Genomic DNA, 24,351 nt, shown 5'->3' with positions numbered 1-24,351 from the left:
CAAGAAATGAGATTCAAAGACATCTACGTACTTTTAAATGCATTTTGAGATTTTATATATATATATATATATATATATATATATATATATATATATATATATATATATATATATATATATATATATATACATATAATGGTAAACTAAATGGAAAATGCCAGTTACTATTTTTAATATTATCATTGTTATTATATTAACAAAACATTAACATAAACATTTTCATGTTAAAATCTATGGTGAAAAGCCAGTCCAGCAGGACTCTTGTTTTGAAGGGGCGGCTGCGCACAGGCTCACTTCCGGTACAAACTTGACAGTTTGAAGGAAAAAAGTTAGACTTTGTTGTTGAGCCGATTCTGCAGAGCGGAGCTGCTTTGATTCACTTCAAAAGAAGAAAGTTTGAATTTCTGCCGCCTGTTGGAGCGACAGCAGCTGGAAACATCTGTCCGCTGTGTGTGTGAGTGTGTCTGTCTGTCCGTCTGTGTGTGTGTGTGTGTGTGTGTGTGTGTGTGTGTGTGTGAGAGAGAGAGACAGAGTGTGTGTGTGTGTGTGTGGCTGTGATTTGAAACGTCTGGCTCTGTGCTCGGGTCTTCAGGAGGAGCTGCGGTCCGATGCAGGCAGGTGATGGACGTCAACGATCCTCCAGGTGAGAGGAGCATGGTTTATTACTTCAAGAAAAAGAAGGAAGTATGTGTGTGTGTGTGTGTGTGTGTGTGTGTGTGTGTGTGTGTGTGTGTGTGTTCCATGAGGAGCTGGTTTTGTGCAGGATTTGAAGAGTTTTGCAGTGAGAGGCTGCAGAGGGCAGAAAGCTGAAAGAGAGAGGTTTTATTACTGAACTGCGAGTCACAAGTTTCCCTCAGAGTGACTTATAGCCTGATACACACACACACACACACACACACACACACACACACACACAATGCCGCAGGGAGAGTTCTGGAAAATGCACAAAAAAGTTCCTTCCAGAGATTTATGAAGAAAGGCAAATAATCACAAAGATATAAAATCGTGATCAAAAACAAGAAGAGGTGAGACAATAACACAAACAACACTGAGGAACCGAAATGAGAATCATAACAATCCCAAACAAGCTCGCATGCACACAGAAGACAAAGCAGAACCGCAGAGATTTACTACAAGAATGAATGAAAATACAAAACAGCCACAAGGAGCAACCGCACCGAGAATGACGGCAATCTCAGAAACAAGGAATGACCGAGAGCCCGAAAACAATCCCTGAGTCATACAGAGGAAACACAGAATGTCCAGAGACCACAAGAAGAGACAAAACAAGGAGAACCAAACACGTCATGAGGCCACAAAATGAGAGAAGAACCCGAAGAACCACAGAGACGCAGTGAAACCTCCGACTGGCACACAGACGGCGAATGAAGAGGAGGGAGATGCTCTGTAATCTGGATGATATTGGGAGGAAGATGCTCTATAACCTTGAAGTGGCGTTGCAGATGAGAGCGTGGAGACGAGGTGTGTGTGTGTTCGTGCTCAGGTAACACTGCAGACCTGCGAGGCGACTCTGTTCTGGTCGGAGGAATGCGGTTCTGCTGCTGAGGGACGATGACATTTCTGTCTCGCTGCTGTTTCTTCTGCTGCTTTATCATCTGGTAGAAACGGCAGCTTTCCCCGCGCTGTGGTGATGTTTTAGTGAACGCTGCGAAGATTCAAATGTGAAAACCTGAATAACGGCTTTTTAAAAACAGGTTCCAAAGTGGAACTTTTAGAAGAATCTCCGTCTCCGTGGAAACGGAGACCTCAGCCCTGATTTCAGCTCAGCTTCTCATCCTGAGCTGTAAAACCAGCAGAACGTCCCTGAAAGCTCATGAATATGAATGTTTCCGTTTGGCGGTTCGGGATCAGCTGCGGGTCGGACTTCATTGAGCTTCAGTCCATGTTCCTCAGCAGGAAGTGACATCATCCGACCTGGAGCCACCGCCGGGTTCTATCCAACGTCCACTTCAGAACACGGTGCTTCAGAGAGAATCACTAACAGATGGGTGGTAAAAGACAGCAGCGGTGTGTGTGTGTGCGTGTGTGCGTGTGTGCGTGTGTGCGTGTGTGCGTGTGTGTGTGTGTGTGTGTGTGTGTGTGTGTGTGTGTGTGTGTGTGTGTGTGTGTGTGTGTGTCCGGGTGGGTGGGGTTACTTTGTTTAACATTAGACTCATGTGGTTCAGCCTGACTTGTGAGGTCCGAACTCCTTAAGCGCGAGGAGTACATGAGTCAGGATCAACGTGAGACACTTGTGAAGGTCAGGATCAGGGGCTGGGGAAGGATTACCTCAAAAGGAAAGCCCCACGAACATTGGAACAGTGTGTGTGTGTGAGTGTGTGTGCATTCATTCAGGGTGGGATGATTTGTACAATTGGAAAAATGCTGCAACTCCCAGGAACGAATGAGTCACACACTTCGAAGAGAGAGAGCAGAGCTTTGATCAGAAGCACACACACACACACACACACACACACACACACACACACACACACACACACACACACTCATAAACACACACACACGCACACTCACACACACTCATAAACACACACACACAGGGACCAGCTCCCTGTTTCTGTAGGTTTATTTCAGTCAGAGTCTTGGTCTCACGTCTCTTCACTCTGTGACCAGTTGAAGTGGCGTCCAGTTAAAACACTCCATCGCTGTCCTGAACCACCAGCGCTGGTTTCCAGCTGTTCCTCCTTCGCCAGCTGTTGTTCGTGCAGATGTTGCGTAGATTTTCGCCCCCTGCGTGTGTTTGGTGATTTAGTGGCGCCTCACACCAGAGCCGGTGCGGCTGCAGCTGTTAAAGGCAAGAAAATGAGCAAATGCTGCAGAGAACTGGGAGCCTGTTTCCTCTGTGTTCCTGTGGTACCTGCAGTTACAGCCAGTCACGGCTGAGCCAGGTCCCAGCATGCACTGCTGTCACACGCGCCCAGCTGGACGGGCCCAGTGTGTGTTGTCTTGATGACAGAGCGGCGCTGAACTCTGGCCGTGGTCTGTTTCCTGAGGTGAGCGAGAGCAGGAAGCAGAGCCGATCACAGCGACTGTGTGTGTTCATCATGTGACGATGAGACGACCCGCTGTAATGTGTTTGTGTCTCTGACTTTCACTCTTTTTCCCTCTTCCTCCTCCTCTCCTCTCCTGAACTTCTGACCCTTCAGTTCCGTCAGAGTTCATCTCATTTGTAACTGGATCTCCTTTAAAAGCGTCATAAGAACTTGATTCCTCTCATCCAGTTTTCACTTTTAATACTTTCTGAACACAGAATTTCAACCCGATAACCTCATTAATTCTGCTCTGAAATGTAAGCGATCAAAGATAGTGTCGGCTGGTGAATGTAACTTCTCATTGCAGTCTTCATTTGTAGTGTATGGCTGTAATCTGATGGAAACGGTGACGTGTCTTCAGCCGATTCCTCCTGCTTGTATTTCCTGATGTGAGACAGTAAAAGGACCAAGCCAGGTCGATGTAATACATTTTTGTGAAAAACTTGCAACACAAGAAACAAGAATTACAAAGTAAGAGAAATTAATTCATCATTTTTTAGAGAAAAAATCAAGAAAAACACTTGATTGCCCCATTATCTGTTTCTGATTCCAGTTCTTCCCTGTTGGTGGTGTGACGCTCTGATCGGCCGCCACTGACTTCCACCGTTTTAAATCTTCTGTTAGCATTTAAACAGGATTGCCCAAAACTCAAGACTTGATATTCTGTAATGATCTTTTCTCAAAATGATCAGTACTTTTCATTGATTCCGTTTTTGTCAAGCCTAAGATGGTTCAGTCTGAGTGGATGACGTCTGGTGGCGATTCTCCAGGTGAACTCACAGAGGAAACTTTACTTCTTTTCTTTTGGGTAGTGTAGAGCTGGGATATCAAACATAAGGTCCGTGAGCCAACAGAGGCCCACAAGAGGCTCCAATCCGGCCTGCCATGAAAGCTCTCGAAGGAGCATCAAAGCCATGCCGTCAGGGAGAGACTGTTCTGGGGGCAGACTGGCGACCAGAGGGTGTAATGACCAGGAGGAACCACCAGATGGAGCTCCGCTCAAACAGCCTGTGTTCTTCTTTCAGGGCGGCGCTGCAGAAGAAGAGCTCCTCCTTCTCGCTGCTGTCTCCTGACGGCTGGTCCCTCAGAGGGGTGAGAACTCATCCTCCGTCGATCTCTGTGTGTGAGAAACGATGCAACCCGCTGCTCCGCCGTGTCGTGTTCAACCAGCCAATCCGACCAGCAGATGAAACCAGTCTGGTTCTTTTTCTTCCACTCGCTGTGTGCCACCATTACTCCTTTACAAAGCATTGTCTTTTCTATCTTCATCTTTCACTTCTCCTTGTCTGCTTTTTCTTTATTCTGTTTTCATTTTTTCTTCTGATGTCTGCTCTTAACTTTTTCTTGTCTTTTACCAGAATTCTTCTGCTTTGTTGTCCCTTTTCTTCTTTTTTAAACACATTTTCTCCTCGATCTACTTCTTTTCCCTCTTATTACATCTTTTTATCTTCTGCTTCTCGTGCTTTTTATTCAGGATCTTCATCTTTTTCTTTTCCTCCTTCTATTTTTCATTTTCCTGTTTATTTTTCAACTTCTTTCTCATGCCGTTCTTCTCTTCCTTCTTTTTCTGCTTTCTCTTGGTTCCCCTCTTCTTTGACAACTTTTTTTCTGCTACCACATCGTCTTCTTTATGTTCTTTTTCTTTTTTACATCTTTTTTCCAGTTCTCAAAGCCTGAACTGATACATTCACATCAACTGGACAAGCGGCAAATTATTTCACGTTCATTGTTCATGCTTTCAATTTACTGGATATTTTAAAGATTATTGTGCATGACATATTATGCGTAATATGCACAAAAAGATTTTTCTCTGAATTGTGTTTTGTTTGGACTTTGTATGACAAAGGTCACTGCTAATTGATTTTCTTTTTTTTCATGTAATCAATCCAAGTCGTGGCTCTTTGTGTGTCAATACGTCTCCTGCAGCTCCTAATTATAGAGGCAGTGTTTCCCCTCGACGGCCGTCACTTCCTGTTTGTCCAATGGGAACCCAGTGGACACACACACACACACACACACACACACACACACACACACACACACACACACACACACACACACACACACACACACGCATTGTGAAGGGTTCCTGTTCCTGAGGGTCTGCAGATCCACTCAGGGAGTCGGTGAGGCTGAGGAGAGAGGAGGGCAGCAGGCTGAAGGAGGTGCAGCAGGGTTTGTTGGCTGGAAGAGACGGACTGAGAAGGTGGAGGTGGAGGTGATGTGACTGAGGGAGGCGATCTTTCCGTGGACTGCAGGAGCAGCGGCTGCCGGCATGTGAGACGCAGCGGCGACGGGAGAGCTGATGTGACTTTGGGATTAAAAGAAAGTGATCTGGAGGAGGAGGAGGAACTGACAGAGTTACTGAGGTGTATTTGAGGAGCAGATCCTGATGATGGGCTGCTGTCTGTTTGTTTACTATCGGGTGAGTTCCATTCCCACTTTTCCAAGTTAAAGTGCTGCGCTTCGTCGTCGAGCTTCATGCATTTATTTTTTAATTCTCAATCGAATGCTGTGCGGTGAAATGGTCACTTGCTCACATTCACCCATTCACACACACGTTCACACACCAGTGGAGGCAGCTGCCGTGCACAGCGCTCAGTCTATCCACTTGAAACAGTTCGGATCATTTACTAGGAATTTACGGGAGTCCTGATAATTAAATCTTAAATATATGAATTGAGGAAATCTGAGAAGCATTTTGATTTGTGAACTTTGTGGTTTTGAGTCTTTTAAGCAGCTTTAAGTTGTTAAATTCAGAACTGAAGTCTCACTTTGCTCCACATGGCCCTTTGGTGTAAATTTCTAGAGGAAGTCGATTGATCTTATGTGAGAGGTTTTGGCTCCTCCCTCTCCCTGGTTTCCATGGTGATGGTGTGTTAAAGGTAAAGTCTGCCAGGTTACATAACATCCGGCCAACAACAAAGTCTGGACACAATACTGAACAAACAGCAGGCTTCCTGCTATTGTAGCTCTCTGAACCCAACATCCTCCTCCTCCTCCTCCTCATGCTCATGCTTCACCTCCTTCATCTCCTCCTCCTCCTCCTCATGCTTCACCTCCTAATTCTCCTCCTCCTCTTCCTCCTCACCTTCTGCTTCACCTCTAATTCACCTCCTGCCCCTTATCATCATCCTCCCATCACCTTCTCCCCATACCTCCTCTTCTTTCACCTCCTCCTCCTCCTTCTCTTTGTCTTCTCGTTCGTCCTCCTCATCTCCTCCTCCTCCTCCTCCCATGGGCTCCCTCTCCTCCTCTCTGCTGTTTTACTCCTTCGCCTCCCTCTCTGTGCCCCCCTGCTTCCCTCTTCTCCCTCTTCCTAATTGACCTTTGTGTTTGTTATCTCCTTTCCTCTCCTCTAATGTGCTCCTCATCTCTGTTGACGGCACTCCTCTGCTCCTTTCTCTCCTCTTACTGCCTCCTCACGCCTCATGTCCTCCCTTTCTTTCAGTCTTTCTTCTTTGTTTGCTTGCATCTCTTCACTTCTTCGTCTCCCCTCCTCCTCCTCCTCCTTTCTTCTTCTTTCTGCAGCTCCATGTTGCAGACATGGAGGATTTTCAAGGTCAAACGGACCCCGGATGAAAGTCCAGCGGATGGGGGTTTCTGGAGGTCTCTGTTGGGGGGTCCCCGGGTCCCGGTGCAGGCAGGCCTGCAGTGGAGGCGGGGGCGCCGAGCTCACCTGGATCCTGACGGATGGATCCTGAGTTGACGGACCGGGCTCAGAGGCGGCTCCGGTTCTGAAGGGCCTGCTGGAGGCTCGACTGAGACGAGAACATGTGTTGGTTGTTCAGGAGGCGTGGCTGTTTGGTGGGGCTGCGCTCTGTGGGGGAGGAGGGGGAGGTGATTGTCTGGTTCTGATGAAGGAAACTTGTTTCTGGGTTTGACTGTTGTTCCCATAAAGGGATTCTGAAAACCAAACTTCACCTCACCTCACCTTACCTCCTCCTCCCCTACTCATCCTTCTCTGCATCCAGATCTCCTTGCTTCACCGTCCTTTTTTCAGCTCCTCTTGCTCCTCTCTCGCCTCACTTATTCTTTTACACTTCTGTACTCTTTCACATCTTCTCTTCTCACCCTCTTTTCTTCATCTTTTCCCTGTGGAACCACCTCATCTCTCTCTCTTTCACTTCTTCATCCTCCTACTAAACCATCTTATTTTCCATTTGGTGAAAAAAACACGGTGGAGATAAATATGGCGGATAAAATCAGATCTGTTCTGCACGGCTGAAAGTCTTTCAGTCTTTGGAAACTGTTACGCCTCTGAACTGAATCTGGTTCCTGTGTTAGTTCCTCGTACTTTCAGAAGTTCCTGTGGACAAAGTGCAGCCACAGTGAGCTTCCTACCAGCAGGAACACAGAATTCAACCTCAGAACGAGGTGCAGGGTTCATTACATCAACAAAATCAAGATCTTTCCATGTTTTATGTGAACAGGTTTATTTTGTAGCACACGTCTCAAGGGATTCAGAGTTAATTTTTCATTCTTGTCTGCAAGAAAAGAACAAAGTCAGTAACTGAGGTCCCAGTTTTAGTCATAGAAAGTTTTCACTCCTGCACATGAAGTGTCCATCTTCTCTCAGAGTAACAAGAAGGATCCACGGGACTCACCGTTTGTCTCTAATTCAATCAACATGAAACTATTCCATATCCTATACTCCGAAGTAAACTCAGCACCTGATTCCTGCTTCATTTGTGCTGTTTTACAGTTCGTCATTATTTCCTGTCTAACTTGGTGTTTTCTCTGGGTTTTGTGTTGCAGAAGAAGAGGAAGCAGGCCAGCAGAGATGCAGACTCGCTCAGCCTCTGCAGCCTCGACATCAACGTAAGGTTCACCTCCTCTACGTCTGAATGTGTCTGGAGGAAAACGTCCTCAGCAGCGGCCTGCAGGCAGGCAGGCAGGCAGAGATTCACCGGTCATCACTGGAGACTGCAGAACAATTATTGATCAAGCAGAAATATCTGTGCATACGTGGAAATATTCGATGATTCAAAGTGTTTTAATAGTTCTTATTTTCATGTGGGAATTGAAAACTTTCTTTGCATTCTGGGGCTCAGTTTGCACGAGCGGCGCTCGGAGCAGCAGCCGTGGAGACGATGGAAACGCTGCTGCTGCACATGAGCTTCGCTCTGCACATGCTCAGTAGATGAACAGTAAGAACAATGATTTCCTCCCGAGCGTCGCCTGCCAGTCCAGATTGTCCCGGTCCTGGTAGTTTTAGAGTTGACAGTCACCATAATAACAATCCAACCTGCTCGTGTGTCGGTGTTCTCCCATTGCTATTGTTTCCAGCGGATTGTTCTCTGCAGCGTTGTGTGTCTGGCGGCATCACAGGAGGAGCGGAGACTCCTGAGATAAACCCCGGGGGTCTTCGGGGGCCCCTCTGCCCTGCTGATGGGCCCTTCACCCTGTATTTTTAGCCCTGTGCCAGCAGCCCGTTCCTTCCCGGGCGTTCCCCCTCCCGTCTGGGTCCAGCACAGGAAGTCCAGCCCGTCCAGCACGCTCCGCCGGGACCAAACAGCCGTCAGTCTCACTTTGTTTGCGGCGGCGCTGGCAGACATCAAACTTCAGATGAATGACTCTCCATTGTTTGTGTGCTGTCGCTGCTGCCTGAGTCACACTCTGTCATACTGAGCTCTCAGAGAGGCCACTGTGACCCCCCCCCCCCCCGACGTATTTATAAATACACACACAGCATTAACCCTCTGCTGCCGCGCCGGACCATCAACCCAGAATAATACAGAGTATTGAGCTATATTTATCTTATATATAAGCAGTCAGCGTCAAACCTCTGACTGTGTGACTGGAGAAAAGTTCAGAAAGTGCTTTGATGGATAGAAACACCTCTTTAAATATCTAAAATAAGTTTTAATTGCAAATTTTAGAAAACACATAAATAGAACAAAATCCTAGTCACTAAAATAATGAGACCTAATAAATAAATGAATGTATTGAATTAATTTTTAGTCATGTATTTTGAATAATTTTGATTTTCTTTTAACAAATACATCAATAAATGGAATGAAATCTTTGTCATTTATGTGGGATTAAAAATAATTCAGTTTTTTTGTTAACAAATTAATACACAGAATTAAATCTCAGTTATTTGTTTTGTTGTCACAGTCGTGACATATTAAAATAAGGAATGTAAAACATGATATTGAGGGAAAATAAAATATAGATATTTTCTGTTTACTTCTTTTTAAGTCTGGAAATGGTTTCTGAATATTTTTCCCTAAGATTTTTTTTTTAAACTTAGTTCATTTCCCATTTTGTTGAATTTCTCATTTGCATTCCAAGCTTAGATTCATTCTCCTATAATGCTCAGATATGTTTGATATCCGTTTTATCACACATCATGTCAGTTGAGGTTAATATCAGGCAGTGAAACGTGTAGCCGAACCCAAGTTCAACCAAAGTTTTGTGTTTTGGTGTAAACGGGGCCTTAAACACTCACTGTGCTGCCAGCAGTGAGCACATCTCGCAGCTTATTGAACAAACATATTTTCCCTCTCGGATCTACTAGTTCAATAAACTCATCGATGGTCGTTCATCCAGCAGCGCACAGCCGCAGGGCCCAGCGAATCCTAATTAACTGGTGAAAAAAGAAAAACAAAAAGATCCATACTTACTGTGGAGCCACACAGAAACCTCCAAAACGTGTCAAAGGTTCTGAAAGGTCCAGAGACACGGTCCAGGTTTCTGTGTAGTTAGAACTTTAAAGAAGTAAGCGGTAATGGAATTGTGTGTTCAGTTCATGTCGATCGTTAACGGCAGGTTTAAATCTGTCCACACTCCACCACACCTCCGCTCTGCTCCGCCGTCAAGACGGTTTGTCTCGGTTCAGATAAAGGAGAAAAGGTGGATTTTCTGTCCTTTCTATTCTTCTCTAGGCGTCTTTCGAACTCACCGCCGCTGCTGTCAAACAATGGATCTGACTCAGAGGAGCCGCTTTTATTAGCCGAGGACCCCGAGGTCAGGCCGATGCTCTGACTCTGACACCAGTCACAGATTTCACAGGAAGCCATGAGAACCGTGATAAAAATAACACAATGGGGTCATGGTGCTCCTCTACTGCTGCTGAGCCAGGTTCTGAGACAAAATATAGCTCGTTCAACTCCAGTGTGGATCATGAATTCGGCTTCATGGCTTCATTTGACGAGAACAATTTGATTTAGATATTTGATGTGACATGAATCAAACTTGAGTTCAACAGTGTGACTCCGATTCTGATCCCAACACATGAGTAAATGACTCAGATTGACTCAAAAACCAGGACATGTCTCAGTCTGCCTGCAGGCCTTCAGTAATTACAGTCCTGACACATCGAGCGGCGGCGAGCTGCACCAGCTGCTCCACTAGCAGCTCCACCGGCAGCTCCAGTATAATCAGGGTCATGATTTAACATGAATTCAGGTTACAGTAACACTTCCTGAAACATCCCCGTCTGGACTGGACACATGAATGTTCTCTGATCTGGACCTTTCCATTGTCGCTCTGCTGGATGTTTTTAGTGGAGGTGAACCTCCGCCTCGGTCTTTTACCGACTCCAGCAGGTTTTATGTCTCCATTCATCTTCCAATCAACTCTGAGCGACCTTCAGGTCCCTCCTGAGGAGAAGCATCCCCTCAGCATGATGCTGCCTCCACCATGTTTCACAGTGGGGATGGTGTGTTCAGGGTCATGAACCGTGCTGGAGCACTTCATCCAAATGAGTTTAGGTGGCAGTCAGGTCTCTGCAGCTTTGCAGCTGTGCCACACTCTTTGCATTTCCTCCCTGACCCCTCTGGTGTGTTCTTGGTCTTAGTGATGCCAGTGGATAACGATCTAATGTGGTCGTCTGTCTGTACGAATGTCCGAGTTCCCCACAATGTTGCTGTTGATAGTGTATTGTTCTCTGCATGGCCTGGCATGCTCTCCACTCAGTGTTTCTGCTGTTGCCGTCGAAACAGACATCATTTTTTGTGAAACTTATCTGAAACAACAACACAGGGCTCGTGCATTTTCACTTGAAACACTGTGTGAACAGGCCTTTATGGGCAGATCGGACTAAAATTCAATTCATACTTTTGCACGCCATACTTTACAGTTGTTTATTTGTGAAAAAAAAACCTGTAGCGTTTTCCTTCCACTTCACGATTATGAGCCACGCTGTGTTGATCTGTCACGTAGAACCTTCATAAATAACCTGGGAGCCTGAGGGTTCTGCAGGATCTCAGCTGTTCCCAGCACTGCGCTCTTCTGGACAGAGATCTCAGATGTTGTTCTCGGTATTTCCTGGAGCCATGCATCCAGCTTGGGGGTTCCTGCCCCGAGTGCCCCCATCACTACCGGCACCACTGCTGCCTTCACAGCCCACGTCTTCTCCAGCTTCTCTTTAAGCCCTTGGTATTCCTCCAGCTGTTCCTTGTTGCTGATGTTCTGTCACTGGGGATTGCTACATCCATCACTGCTGCTCTCCTCTGATGTGAAGTTGTGAGGAGTTTCCTTGTCTCGATATCGGGAGCTTGCATCTCGTCCAGTGATATTACACCAGCGGAGTATCTGGTTACTGGTAGGGCAGACGTGATAATGGCCTGGATTTCAGCTGACTGTTCAGAACCTGTCTCACCCTCTGGAGGGATTTGGCTGTGACTGACCTCCTGACCTCCAGGCTGCTTCATCCTCATTCCACATCTCTTATGTTGACTTCAGGTAGTTCAGCCTCTTCAGCAGTGGTCATCTTCCCTTCCTTGATACCGCCCATCCACACTTACCCAGTCTCAATGACATCCCGATGTCAGGACTGTTTATCCTGCTGAGGTGAATCAGGGCAAATCACTTCATAGACTTTTTTTTGTTAATCTGTTCTTAGTTTGTCAATAAATTTCCCACAGATGAAAGTCACTATTATCAAGTTTGTGTTTTTTTTGTTTGTTTTTTTTTTACCTTCAAGACTGGTGAAAAATAGTTTTTTTTTTGGTTCTGTTGAAAAGTACAAAACTTAAATTTTTCATGGATTAGCACAGACGTACTGACTACATCTTCATTTTGATGCAGTTTTAAATGTGTTTGTGATGTAATTATTGGTGTTTCAAAGAAGTTACTTAACAGTAGAAAAGTAAAAATTCATGAGAAGGAAAGGGACGGGCAATACAGAAGGAAAGAAAATAGAAAAAGAGAGGAAGGAAGTGTGGGTGAGGGAGGCGGTGAATAAATGAGTCAGTGATAACAGAGAGAGTGAGGGCATGAGCGGAGTGAGTCCTCCGGCGGAGCGGGTCAGGAGGGGGACGAGTGAGCCGCAGACAGGACTCACAGTCAGACGCCGTCCGGACGACTCTTTCACAGGACTGGGACTGTTTCTGGGACCAGACAGAGAGTTAAACCTCGTCCAAAGGAACTCTGGTGACTGAAACTCAGTCCAGACCGTCTGCTGGAACTGGTCTGGAGAAACTTTGCTTTGTTTGAGCTGATGATACCTGCACCGGGAATCTTCAGGAATCTCAATAAGGCCTCCTGATCCTGAAAACGTCCGAGCTCTCTCCGGGTCCTTCCCTGGATCTCATGCTTCATCTGAAAACAGCCTCGGTCTTGTCAGAGCTGGAGTGTAGAAACTTGGCAGGCTTGATCAGGATACTTGTGGACTCTTTGTTTAAGCTGCTGCTGCCGACACAATAAGCCAGGAGAGTCTGGGCTCTCTTCTGGAACCTCTTTCTGGACCCTCTTGAATCAGTTTGCTCCTGCTGATTTTTCCATCATAGAAAAAGAAAGGTGGAATTGTTTTTGAGGACTTGACACAGATCTGTTTTTTTTTTCTTTCCTGGACTCTTTGGACCAGCACTGGACTCACATCACCTCCTTGTTTTCGCTCTTCATCTCTCGTTACCTTGCCTGCTGTCCCGGCCCGGGGAAACAGCCACATCTGGTGCCGGTCGTTGGGTTGAGCAGCATGGTGGCGGGTCAGCGGCCCGTCGGCCTGCTGGTACCGTGGTTTAGCTCCGTGGATTTCAGCAAACAGAGCAGCAGCAGCAGTAACAGTATGGGGAAACAGGTGGAGGTAAGGGGGCTGAATTCCATTTCTTCAGTTTTTCTCTACCTTAATGTTCAGCCAAATGGGAAAAATGGATCATTAACTCTGGCTGTGTCGTTTATTGACTGCACTTGTCCTCTGCAGCATTTATTTGTCAATGAGTCTAGTTGTTTACTCCCTCTCCAGGATGCACAGGTCTCTGGTTGCTTTTGGAGCTTGATGTTTTTCACACTATTAAGATTTTAAGACAAGGGTCTCGAGCTGGGACTGACGGTTTCTGTTGACACTGAGCAGAGAAAAATATTCAACTGTTTCAAGAGAGAATGATGTTGTAGGTTAGGATCCCTGCTGTAACGTAATATATTTACTGTATGTTCGACAACACAACACAGTGTTCGAAGTTTTCCCTGCACAGAGTGGAGCTCCTGACCTGAAAGTCAGTCGGTGTGTTGCGAACCTGCTGTGATTAAATAACCAATCTATCGCTGACCAACTGTACCGAATCGATCTGCTGCTGGAATGAGTCAGTTCACGGGCCGTCGCACACAGAAAGCCAAGTCCAATGGAAACTAGTCAAACTTAACACAAATAAACCGATGACTTTTTATGCTCAGTGACACTCAAACGACTGACAGAAAGAGGCGAAGGCAGGGTGGAGGCGGATGTCAGGACTGATGTGTGACGGGAGGAGAGCAGAGAAAACACAGAGCTGAGATGTTTGGTTTGGAGAAAGTGGACTGAGCAACACACACACACACACGTTATTTTGAATTTGCACTCGATGAATGTCCACTGCATTAAAATATGATTTATCTCATATCAGAGCAAATAATGAAACGGGTTGTTTTTTGGAGGCAATCATTTCTGAAAGTGTCGGTGAGTGAGAGCAGTTTCCCTGGTCGTCGGTGTGAAAGTTTGGTGACATCAAAGCGGCCGAATCCCACACAGCGAGCCTTCTGTTGGACAACCTGTTGTGTGTGGTCCAGACCTGGCACGAATCACGAGGTGATGGAAACGTGACTGTGAGTGATTGTGAGAGCGTCTGGCACACGGGATCAGACTTTGAGTCACACTATTGTTTTCACGTCCAGTGCTTCATCAAAACATCGGCAGCGTTCCCGAAAACCACTCCAACACTTGAAAACAAACATCAGAAGGGATGCGAGTGCAGGGAACCACTTTAGAAATGAGCTGACCGCCCTTTTATTCCCAGAGTCTCCCACACGACAAGTGAAAAAGCAAAACTTTCATTGCGTTTTGGGCGTCCGTTTAGTCTCACCTCCCTAAGTTTCCTGCTTCTCCCATCTGTGTTTAAACACTGGTGACCTTTGCCGTTTCCCCTCCAGGAGCCCAGCACCAAGCGCAGTAAGCCCGTGTCCAGGGTGACGTCTCTGGCCAACTTGCTGCCGCCCGTCAAGACCGCCCCGCTGAAGAGGATCAGTCAGACTTTGCAGGTGAGGAGCCAATCTGATCACTCTATCTCCTTCATTTGAGTCAGATTAAACAGGCTGGTTAAAACAGATGAAGCTACGTTTCGGAGCTGAAAGTTGACCTGTTTGTGTCCGCAGCGCTCCATCAGCTTCAGGAATGACAGCCGCACAGAGAGAGCCACTCCTCTTCCTCCCCCTCACTTCTCCTCCTCCTCCTCCACCATGAAGACTCGCGTCATCTCCGCGACCGTCTCCAGCCCCTCGTCCTCCATGACGGCGCCGCGGGTCTCCACGGCGACGACCTCGGCCTCCAAACGGCGCGACAGCAAGCTGTGGAGCGAGACGTTCGACGTGCGGCTGGGAGCGACGCAGCCGCTCAGCCCCAAGGAGATAAAACGACAAGAGGTGAAGGAGTCTCCACGCTTCATGCTACGTTAGGAAGTCCGTAATCAATATAAATACAGTCACTTGATGGGGTTTCTTTTCCACTGCAGGCGATATTTGAGTTGGCTCAGGGGGAGCAAGATCTGGTAGAGGACCTCAAGTTGGCCAAAAAGGTAAATAGAAGGCGGCATCATCGGCGTATGGTGTAATTCAGGTTCTTCAGGACGCAGTGTTGTTTAATGGACTGAATGTGAAGCATTTTAAACTGACACTACCTGCTTTAGTTTTAGTTTTGAGAATAACTAACTAATAAGTTATCTGGAGACTATTTCTGGCATGTTCTGCTGAGACTCATCATCACTGTGTTTCTCAGTCTAATGACTGGTTTATTCAGTTTCGCTGAGGTTAGATCAGTCAGTGGAGGAAGATGCTCTATAATTTGGATATGGCATTGTGAATATTGACGAAACAGGATAAAATTAGCCTGTAACTGTTGACGCGTCCTTAAAAATGATTTCGTGTTGGTTTCTGTTTCTGCGCTGCAGGCGTACCATGACCCCATGCTGAAGCTGTCCATTATGACGGAGCAGGAGCTGAACCAGATCTTTGGCACTCTGGACTCACTGATACCGCTGCATGAAGGTAGGATGTCCGTGGGACGGTGCTTTAAGGTTTCATACACTCGGCCATTAAAAACTGTCATCGTCTTTTGGGTGTCAGAGCCACTAAAAACCTTGTGAGAACAGCTCTCAATGTGGAACTTTTCAAAAATGCTGCAGCTCGGTTAAGGCAAATTTCTAGAAATGCTCAAGCTCCGTCTTCACGTAGACAGCGGAGATGCTGCCACTGTGCATGAGCACCGCAGTTGTTGTAAATACTTCTTTTGCACGTGCGTGAGCTTGACGTGCCGACTGGGATCAGGGTTTTGGCTTTAGAGTCTGTGTGGAACTGACTCTGGTCAACTTCCTGTTTCTTCTCAGATCTGCTGAGTCGACTGCGAGACGCCAGAAAACCTGACGGGTCCACCGAACATGTGGGTCACATCTTAACCGACTGGGTGAGAGTTTTTCAAAGCAGGACTAAAGTCGGGCCTCCAGCCTGAGACCTGCCCGGACTCACGCCTCTCTCTCTCACTCTCTCTGCCTGTCTCTCTCTCTCTCTCTCTGCCTGTCTGGGGCCTGCAGCTGCCCTGCCTCTCCTCCTACACCCCGTACTGCAGCAACCAGGTGAAAGCCAAAGCTCTGCTGGACCAGAAGAAGCAGGACCGGCGGGTCCAGGACTTCCTGCAGAGGTGCATCCAGTCGCCCTTCAGCAGGAAGTTGGGCCTGTGGAACTTCCTGGACATCCCCCGCAGCCGGCTGGTCAAATACCCGCTGCTGCTCAGGGAGATCTTGAAGCACACGCCCAACGACCACCAGGACAGGCAGCACCTGGACGAGGCGGTGAGGACGACCCCCGTCACAGTAACCTGACCTCATCCATCCAAGTTCCGCCCCATGACTGTGTTTGGCCGGTGGTCCGATCCACAGATGCTGATGGTTCAGAGCCTGGTGGCTGACATCAACCGGCGGACGGGAGAATCGGAGTGTCAGTACTACAAGGACCGTCTGCTGTACGCCGAGGACGGACAGAGGGACGAGCTGATCGAGCGATCCAGGACGCTGAGCTGCCACGGAGAGCTGAAGAACAACAGAGGACTGGTTGGTTCACCTACTCTCATTACTAATACACACTTTACTGGAAATTTTGCAGCAGATTAAATGAATCATCATGAAAAAATATCTTCTTCTTCTTCTGTTTTTTTTGCAGAAACTGCACGTGTTTCTGTTCCAGGACGTGCTGGTCATCACCAGGTCCGTCTCGCTCAACGACCAGCCAGTCAGCTACCAGCTCTGCCGACAGCCGATCCCCATCCGGCAGCTGGACCTGGAGGACCTATTGGACGGCGAGATGAGAGTGGGCGGGTCCATCAGAGGAGCCTTCAGCAACAATGAGCGAAGTCAGTACTCCCACACATCCTGGAGACCAGGTCATTTAGAAGGAATTTATACACTTATTACAACTATAATCATTCTGGTTAGATAAGATCTCACATTAATAGATACTGTTTTTCAGTTACGTATTACTGAAAAGCTAAAAAAAAAAAAGGTGCAAAAAAGGGACTGGGATATATCAGGTCATGTGTATTAAATTTTAGAAATGTTTAAAATTCACATTTTACGTGCAAAAGCATGAAGTAAAAGTAAAAACAACAGTCTTTCAATTGTATGAAAAGAGAATATAGGATATTTTTTTCAAAGAAAATAATATACATCTGCAAAGGAAATTCATTTTGTATGAATAAACAACACCACACATTATTTTGGGGACAAAAGCAAAAATTTATGCTTCCGATTAAAAATGTTTCGTTCGTCCTAAAATTTTATTTTATTTCTTTTAGGAATCCACTTCAATTAAAAAAAAAATACATGTTTGACATTTTAATTTATTATTTTATTATTTGTACATTTCATTTCCATTTTTGAGAATAAAGTTGATTTTTTAAAATATTTTATCAATGAATCAAAGGTATAAAATTTGTGATTTTAAAAAGTAGTTTTTGCATAAATTTATCATCTCTTTTCTCATGAAATATGTTTTTATTTGTAAAATGTGAGCTTTTTCTTCATGGATTTTTCTTTAAAAGAATTTTTTATCACATTCTTTGGTGGAATTTGTGGGTCAAGTCTTGTTGATTTCTTTTTTTTTTTTGCTTGCTTTTTTACCAGTTGTGAGATGTTTTCTATTTTTTGCATTTCACTCATACATCCTGGTCTCTACACCGCCTCCTGTACACAACAGTGAGTCCTGACATTAGACTGTAGCTCCAGTAACACGATGCCTTCCGCCTCCTGTTGTCTTTCTGCAGCCAAGAACTTCTTCCGGGTTTCGCTGCGTGGCGCGGCTCCGATGCAGAGCCACTACTTCCAGGCCAGCGACGCCTTCAACAAGCAGCAGTGGATCAACTGCATCCGACAGGCCCGAGAGGCGGCGGCGCTGAGCAGTGGACCCCCCGGCGACGCCGGGCTCACTTCCACGGGCCACTCTGGGCTGGAAGGAGCAAAAGTGACGTGGAGGGCGATGGAGACGGCTTTGGATGGAGAGGCGGGGCTTAACGGCGAGAGGGAGGAGCCGGAGGAGAGGTTTGAAGGAGAGGAGGTGGACGGAGGGTTGGGGGTGGAGATTTCAGAGGTGGACGGAGGGTCGGGGGTGGAGAGTGAGACGAGGCCAGACGTCAGCCAGGTGAAGACGGGTGTGCAGGTGGAGGCGGGACTTAGCTCTGACGGACAGGATGGCGCCACCGCCGAGTGGAAGACGGCTGAAGAGGAGGAGACGCTCAGCAGAGGCAGCCATGACGCCTCCGCCTCCTCGAACTCCATGGAGGAGGTGATGGAGGAGGAGGAGGAGGAGGAGGAAGGCATGGACACTGGAGACGGGGACGTGCTGAGCCACAGGTGCTGACGGATGGAGCATCAGCCAATCAGAGAGGAGAATCACTGTTACAGAGTCAAACGTCGGGAGACGAGTAAAACTCCTCCGAAGAAACGGCGAGGCTGCCTGGCATTTAGGCCCCGCCTACGCAACGGCGTTTCAAGTGAAAACGCTTTTGATTCTTTCAGGAATGTGATCTGTTGACATGACAACGGCAGAAACGCAGGAAACGCTGTAGTTTTCCTGTAGCGTTGCCAGAGGATGCGGTTTGTTTTTATTCTGAAATCATGGTGAACGTTGTCATGGAAACGGAGCCCAAAACGCTGTGAAAGTTCTGCGTTGTCACTTGAAAACGTTGTCGTGTAAACAGCACTTAAATCAGCACTTACTGATGACCGACCGAGGTATCACACCGAGGATCAGCCTTTCCCAGAGATTCTCACCAAGGGTCCTTTTTCAAAAAAATAAATTACACATTTAAAGGCTCAAGTTTTATCCAAGGACAAAAACTTTTCTAATTTTTATGTCATAAAAATAAAATCTAGCAAAACAAAATTCAAGAGACAAAACAGAAGAATAATGGGGAAAAACATTCTATATAAATTTAATGACCTAAATTGTTTTTAATTGAGCTGAGAAGGAAAGAAAATATAGTATTTATTAAAACACTTTAAATATTTCACAAAAAGTATTACTGAAAAAAGAAAATACACAAACTTCAAATCAAAATCAACAGTGAACCCCCCCCTCCAAAAAAAAAAATACTTGATTTTAGATGCAATAAACAAAACCTCATGTTCATTTCTATATTTTTTTTTTATTTAATTTTGCTGTTGACTGGAAAATACACATACACACAAAGCATATTACACACAGGCACAATTTCTACCACAAACAAATCTGATTGCATGTACACACACACTCACACTCTCTCTCAGGGTTCAGGAGTTTATCATCGATCCGGTTCATGAATAAAACCAAAGTTCTTCGCTCAAACAAAACGTTGAAACTGGAAGCTTCTAATTGTAGCTGTTCGGTACTTTTCTGTTCATTGTGAATAATCTAAACCAAACCCGAGACGTTCATTGTGGTGAAAAGTGCCGAAGTGACGTGGAGGGATCCTGATGAACTAACCTTGGCCTTGTGACTCACACACAGATACAGATGATCACATGACTGTCTCCTCTCCACGGCCTGATGAACACATGAAGCCAGAACCGTCCATCCGGTCGGTTCTGTTTTCCCACACAGTGAACAGGAATCATCTGAATGGTTTTATTCTCCGCATTACTCTATAAATCAATCCACTTTTAGCTTTCTTTGACTGTAAAAGCTATGGAAATAGTTTTGTCTGAACACACTGGAGAAAAGAGTTTAAAATAACTTCGACCACACAGTTTAGCGTGTTGCAAACATGTTTCCCTGTACAGGGGACGTTTACAGATCAACTCTTCACTTTAACCCCAAAGTCCATCAATTCTTTAGGACTTTAAAATCAGTAGAAAGAAACACTTTTACATCCTATCGCTTGAAAAGCGGCGTAAAACTGACAATCACATTATAGCACTATTTCCGGTTCTTTCTCGAAATGGGCTTTATTCTCCCTTAAAGATTAATCCAAACAATATTGAGTACTACAGTACAGTGTGTGTGTGTTTTTTTTTTAAGAAAAAAGTAGGAACAGTAATTGTGATGAATTGGGTGTAGATTTGATGATAGCCACGGTCAGTTGGAGTCGTTCTCTGTGTACAGTGCTGATGATCAACCAGGTTTTTCCACATCTTCAGGAAAAACGTCATTTCACAGTGTGAAGAAAGTAAAATTGTGCGTGAAATTCTCACACAAATCTCATTACACACACACACACCGGTGCTCGACCTCCATTGGTGTCCACTGTCTTGTTCACACGTGGAGGATCAAACTGCCTCATAACACACAGACACAGTAACACACATAACTACACACTGATCCACTGTTGTTCTTTCAACAAATCACACTTCCTTAAAGCCCAGCATTTCCAGTGAGTCCTGAGGAGACTCTGCATTGAACGCGTCTCTTTCTGCAGAATGGAAAGCTTGTTGTGTAAATCTGAAGCGTCTAACAAGCTGCTGTCGGAGTTTCTGGATCTGCTGCTTCTTTGTGAGAGGAGCTCAGAGTCGTGTTGCTGCAAAGGGTTTGTGGTGTCCAGTGTGTGTGTGTGTGCGTGTGTGTGTGTATAAAGATTGTACATGACTTGTTTCTGTATATAAATGTAGGAACAGAGCCTGCCTAGCTGTTATATACTGTTTGTGCTTCTCCATGAAACATGACTGCAGTGTCGAGACAATCATTTGCACGCCTCAGAAAGACTTCAGGGACGCTTCTCCTGGATGAAACGTTTCCTCTTGTGTAAAAATGAATGAATGAAGGTATCCTCAAAGTTTGGATTGTCACAGAACCAAAAGCATCAATAAACTGTTTGAAAGATCAAGCGTGAACGGTGGCTGTTTGTCAAAACAATGCAGAAGAACAGGTTGTTGTTTTTTTTTTTTTTTGGTTGGGGGGGGTGCCAGAATTTTCTGCACTTTCAGGGTTGAAGAATTTGAAGTGCTATGGTTCTCGTTTTTCTAGTTACTCTACCCTAATGTAATGAAGATCAGCCGCTCAGAGATGAGTTCTGCCTTTACAGACGTCCTAATGTTCATCACCACAGAGTTTGACTGAAGCTGTTTCCATGAGAGGACCTGGAGAGGACGACCTCCTCCAGAAGGTGGCAGTAGAGCAGCTCAGTGAGGAGGGTGGATTCAGGCTTTATTCGCCCTCAGTATGGATTTACAGGGTACATTTTGAAGTTTCCAGTCCTGGGCTGCAGGTTAGAGTCAAAAGAAAGGTGTGAAAACGTGATGAAGGTAAAGCAGAGCTCTTTGGCATTTCCAGATGTGAGCCAACAAACATCTGGATTTCTACTTAAAGTGAATCTGGGAGAGGAGAATAGGATGGCATGGAGAGTTTGTGGAAGGGAGCTCTATGAACATATAAAAATGTAATTTTCCTGAAATAAGCCTCTGTAAGATAATTGATAAAACCACAAACACGTTTGTTTAAATGAACCCCACACAAGCACAGACAAAATATGAAAGCTTCACATACAAAAAGCCTATAAACTCAAACTTAAACCTGATGGTCACTCAGAGATATTCCAGAAAAGAGGTCAAGACAATTTTCTGTGAATGCAAACAAGATGGAAATGAAAAGAGCTGAGAGAATACAACCGACAAAAGAGGAAAGAAAGTATGCAAACCGAATTAAACATTATGTAAATCGAGCACTAAGACACTAAAATACACATAGAGCGGTGACAGCAGTGAAAAGAAGCTGCATAATGAGGAGTATAAATCACAGAAATTAATGTTTCCATTCACATTATGGTGTCCCGAATAACTTTTGTAATGTCCAATCATGGACAAGATTCAGCAGCGTATCACACACACAGAATTATTTAAAAACAAGTGAATCAATATATCAGGTTCACAGGGAAAACATTCCTGTTTGCATTCAACAGTTTAAGCTGAGAGATGCCAAATATAATGTTGGAGGACTGTTTATGTGGAATAAAATGAGAAATAATATACAATACAGACATATTTCTATTCTGAGAATTAAACCCTCAGTGACACATTTAAATGTCACACTTTGTTGATTTTCAAGAAAGTTGTAAAATGCAAAATAATTAAGGGTTACAGTTCAAACTAATGATGAGGGAAATAGAATATTACAAACTATTTTTATTGTGTTATAATTTTCCTTTTGTTGTTACTGTATAGGACAACTGGAGCCCGGTTAATCTCCTTAAGCCAGCCACACACTACAGGATTTTCTCAATCTTCCCCGATTCAGACACCACACACTACACGACAGCAGAGGACAGATCGTACCCGATCTTCCTCTCCTGATCGTCTAGTGTGCGGTGTCACTCCGGAGCAGACCGCACATTTGCAGATTCTTCAGCCAAGAATCGGCTCCTCACTCCTCCAAATCTCACGTCGTCCGACGTGACTTTGTGCTGTTTCCCTTCATTGCTGTTTTTACATTCATCTCCACTTTCAATAATAAGTGGAGAACTCATTCGTTCCCTCAGTTCATTCATTCACATTGGTATCGCTCCTTCAGTGCAGACCCCCACCCGCCGTGCGCACGGAGCACGGACTGTCAGCACCTTGTTAGAAAATTTAAATGTTCCAGTACAGAAGAGGGAAACATAGTTTCAGATCATTTTATTATAATTTACATTTAATAATAATTCAGCTTATTAGCTAATCTGTTTGTGTGTTTTTTTTGTTTTTTTTTTTTACTTTTGAGTCCCGAGTGCAGCAGTAGAATAAAGTTATTAGCAGACCGTGTCAAATAAAAGCTACTTTTTTAAATCTTTTTTAAATCATCAAATATCTTAAATCATTCTTTATGTCCACAGATTTGATAGTTTAAATCAGAGTAAAAATACGTTGATTAGGAAAGTTTCATTATAGCCCGCTCTGTCTCTGAGGGCACGGAATCAGTGGACAGTTTTTTTTTGTCTTTTATTATTTTTTTCTTCCCCATTCTTCCGTGATGGTTAATAACGGAGATTAAACATTAGGATTATTGCAGGACTGGCGGAGATGCAGATATTAGATCGGAGTTTGAGTCTGAATGGAGGATCCAGTTCATCCAGGAGCGATAGGATTAACCATCACTTTCTGTACAGCTGAGTTTAGAGCTCTGGCTTTTCTGTTTCACTGTCATATATAGTGAATATATTTCACAGACATATATTCATCCAGCTCTGACAGCTGCGGGGGGATTTTTTTTAATCAGCGGCACCTTGGTGAGACGGAGCTGTTCATCCAATCAGAGAGCTTTATTTCGAGGGTGTGGACAGCTCTACTCAGAGCTGATCGGCGCCTCTCGGAGCGCACCACACACTACAGGATTTGCGATCGGAAATATTGAACATGTTCATTATCTCCGATCTCCCCTTCCGACGCCTCCCGAGAGGCTCCGACCGGAAAAAATCTCTCGGAACACACCGCACACTACACGAAGATCGGACCCGAACTCATTTGCATACTCCCGACAATCGGACCCTGTCGGCTTCGATCGGGAGGAGAGGATCGGGGCAAAATTCGGCCCGATTATCCTGTAGTGTGTGGAGGCCTTTAGGCTCCTACTACATGACATGGAAAATGAGCAAAAACTCAAGACTTCCATTGCGTTTTGGCTGTTTGTGGACATTACAGAGACAGATGTTCAGACAGGGAGTTAGGACATTGGGTGTACGACCTAGGACATTTCAGACTTAAGTGAACAGCTTATTTTGTGCTTCATAATTTATTAAAAAAGACTTTTCCTTGATGTGTTTAGTTATTTTGTTTTTTAATCAAAATTTGATTAGTTATTGGTTAGTTACTTATTTGGTTAGTTCATAAAAATAGAAGATTTTGTACATATACGGTCCACAGTGGCAGCTGGTACAACTGTTTGGTGACATGTAGTGCCAAACACTCCTTCAGTACAACAGATAACCTCAGCAAAACCAAGGTAGGCCTCTCTGGTGGCAAACAGGTTAATCACCATGTCGTTGAAGTCTGGTAATTTTTGGATGAAGTCCCTCGCCATAGACAGCATGGCAAGTGCATTCAATCGGTCCTGTCCCATCATACTTAGGAGAAACGATTTACTTGAAAGCAAATAATCCACCTTGTTCATGCTAACGTCCGCCATAGCTGAAGTTTTTCTCCTTCCTTCGTAACTCTGGCACAAATAGCAGCACCGCTACGTTAACTCGCTTCAAAAGCGTTCTATGTTATCCATAGTCATATTCAATGTCTGTGGTCGTTGCCACTGAAATCGACGCCTGAGGTGGAACTTTATGCAGGCTCGCGCTACAGCGCATTCGCGCCACTGCCGCGGTGTGCTCGTGCAGTGGGAGTGTTGGGACTGAGCCGCCATATTTGCTCCGGACCAGAAGACGGCGGTATCGAGCCCCTAT

General features: G+C 45.3%; 1 protein-coding gene across 1 annotated transcript; it reads left to right on the top strand.

The window, feature by feature from the left end:
* The first annotated feature begins 353 nt into the window (after positions 1–353).
* arhgef3 (Rho guanine nucleotide exchange factor (GEF) 3) lies at positions 354–18,374 on the top strand. The gene is made up of 12 exons (XM_030091665.1): positions 354–643; positions 4,079–4,145; positions 7,812–7,874; positions 14,406–14,513; positions 14,628–14,894; positions 14,984–15,046; positions 15,419–15,515; positions 15,854–15,930; positions 16,058–16,315; positions 16,403–16,573; positions 16,683–16,872; positions 17,782–18,374. Exons 1-12 carry the CDS (start codon positions 609–611, stop codon positions 18,372–18,374), a joined length of 1,989 nt encoding a protein of 662 aa, XP_029947525.1. The 5' UTR covers positions 354–608.
* Positions 18,375–24,351: the final 5,977 nt, after the last annotated feature.

This window comes from Salarias fasciatus, chromosome 5, assembly GCF_902148845.1.
Source record: "Salarias fasciatus chromosome 5, fSalaFa1.1, whole genome shotgun sequence".
Taxonomy (NCBI): domain Eukaryota; kingdom Metazoa; phylum Chordata; class Actinopteri; order Blenniiformes; family Blenniidae; genus Salarias; species Salarias fasciatus.
The sequence above is the reverse complement of the archived record's forward strand: the minus strand, read 5'-3'. Positions and strand labels throughout refer to the sequence as shown.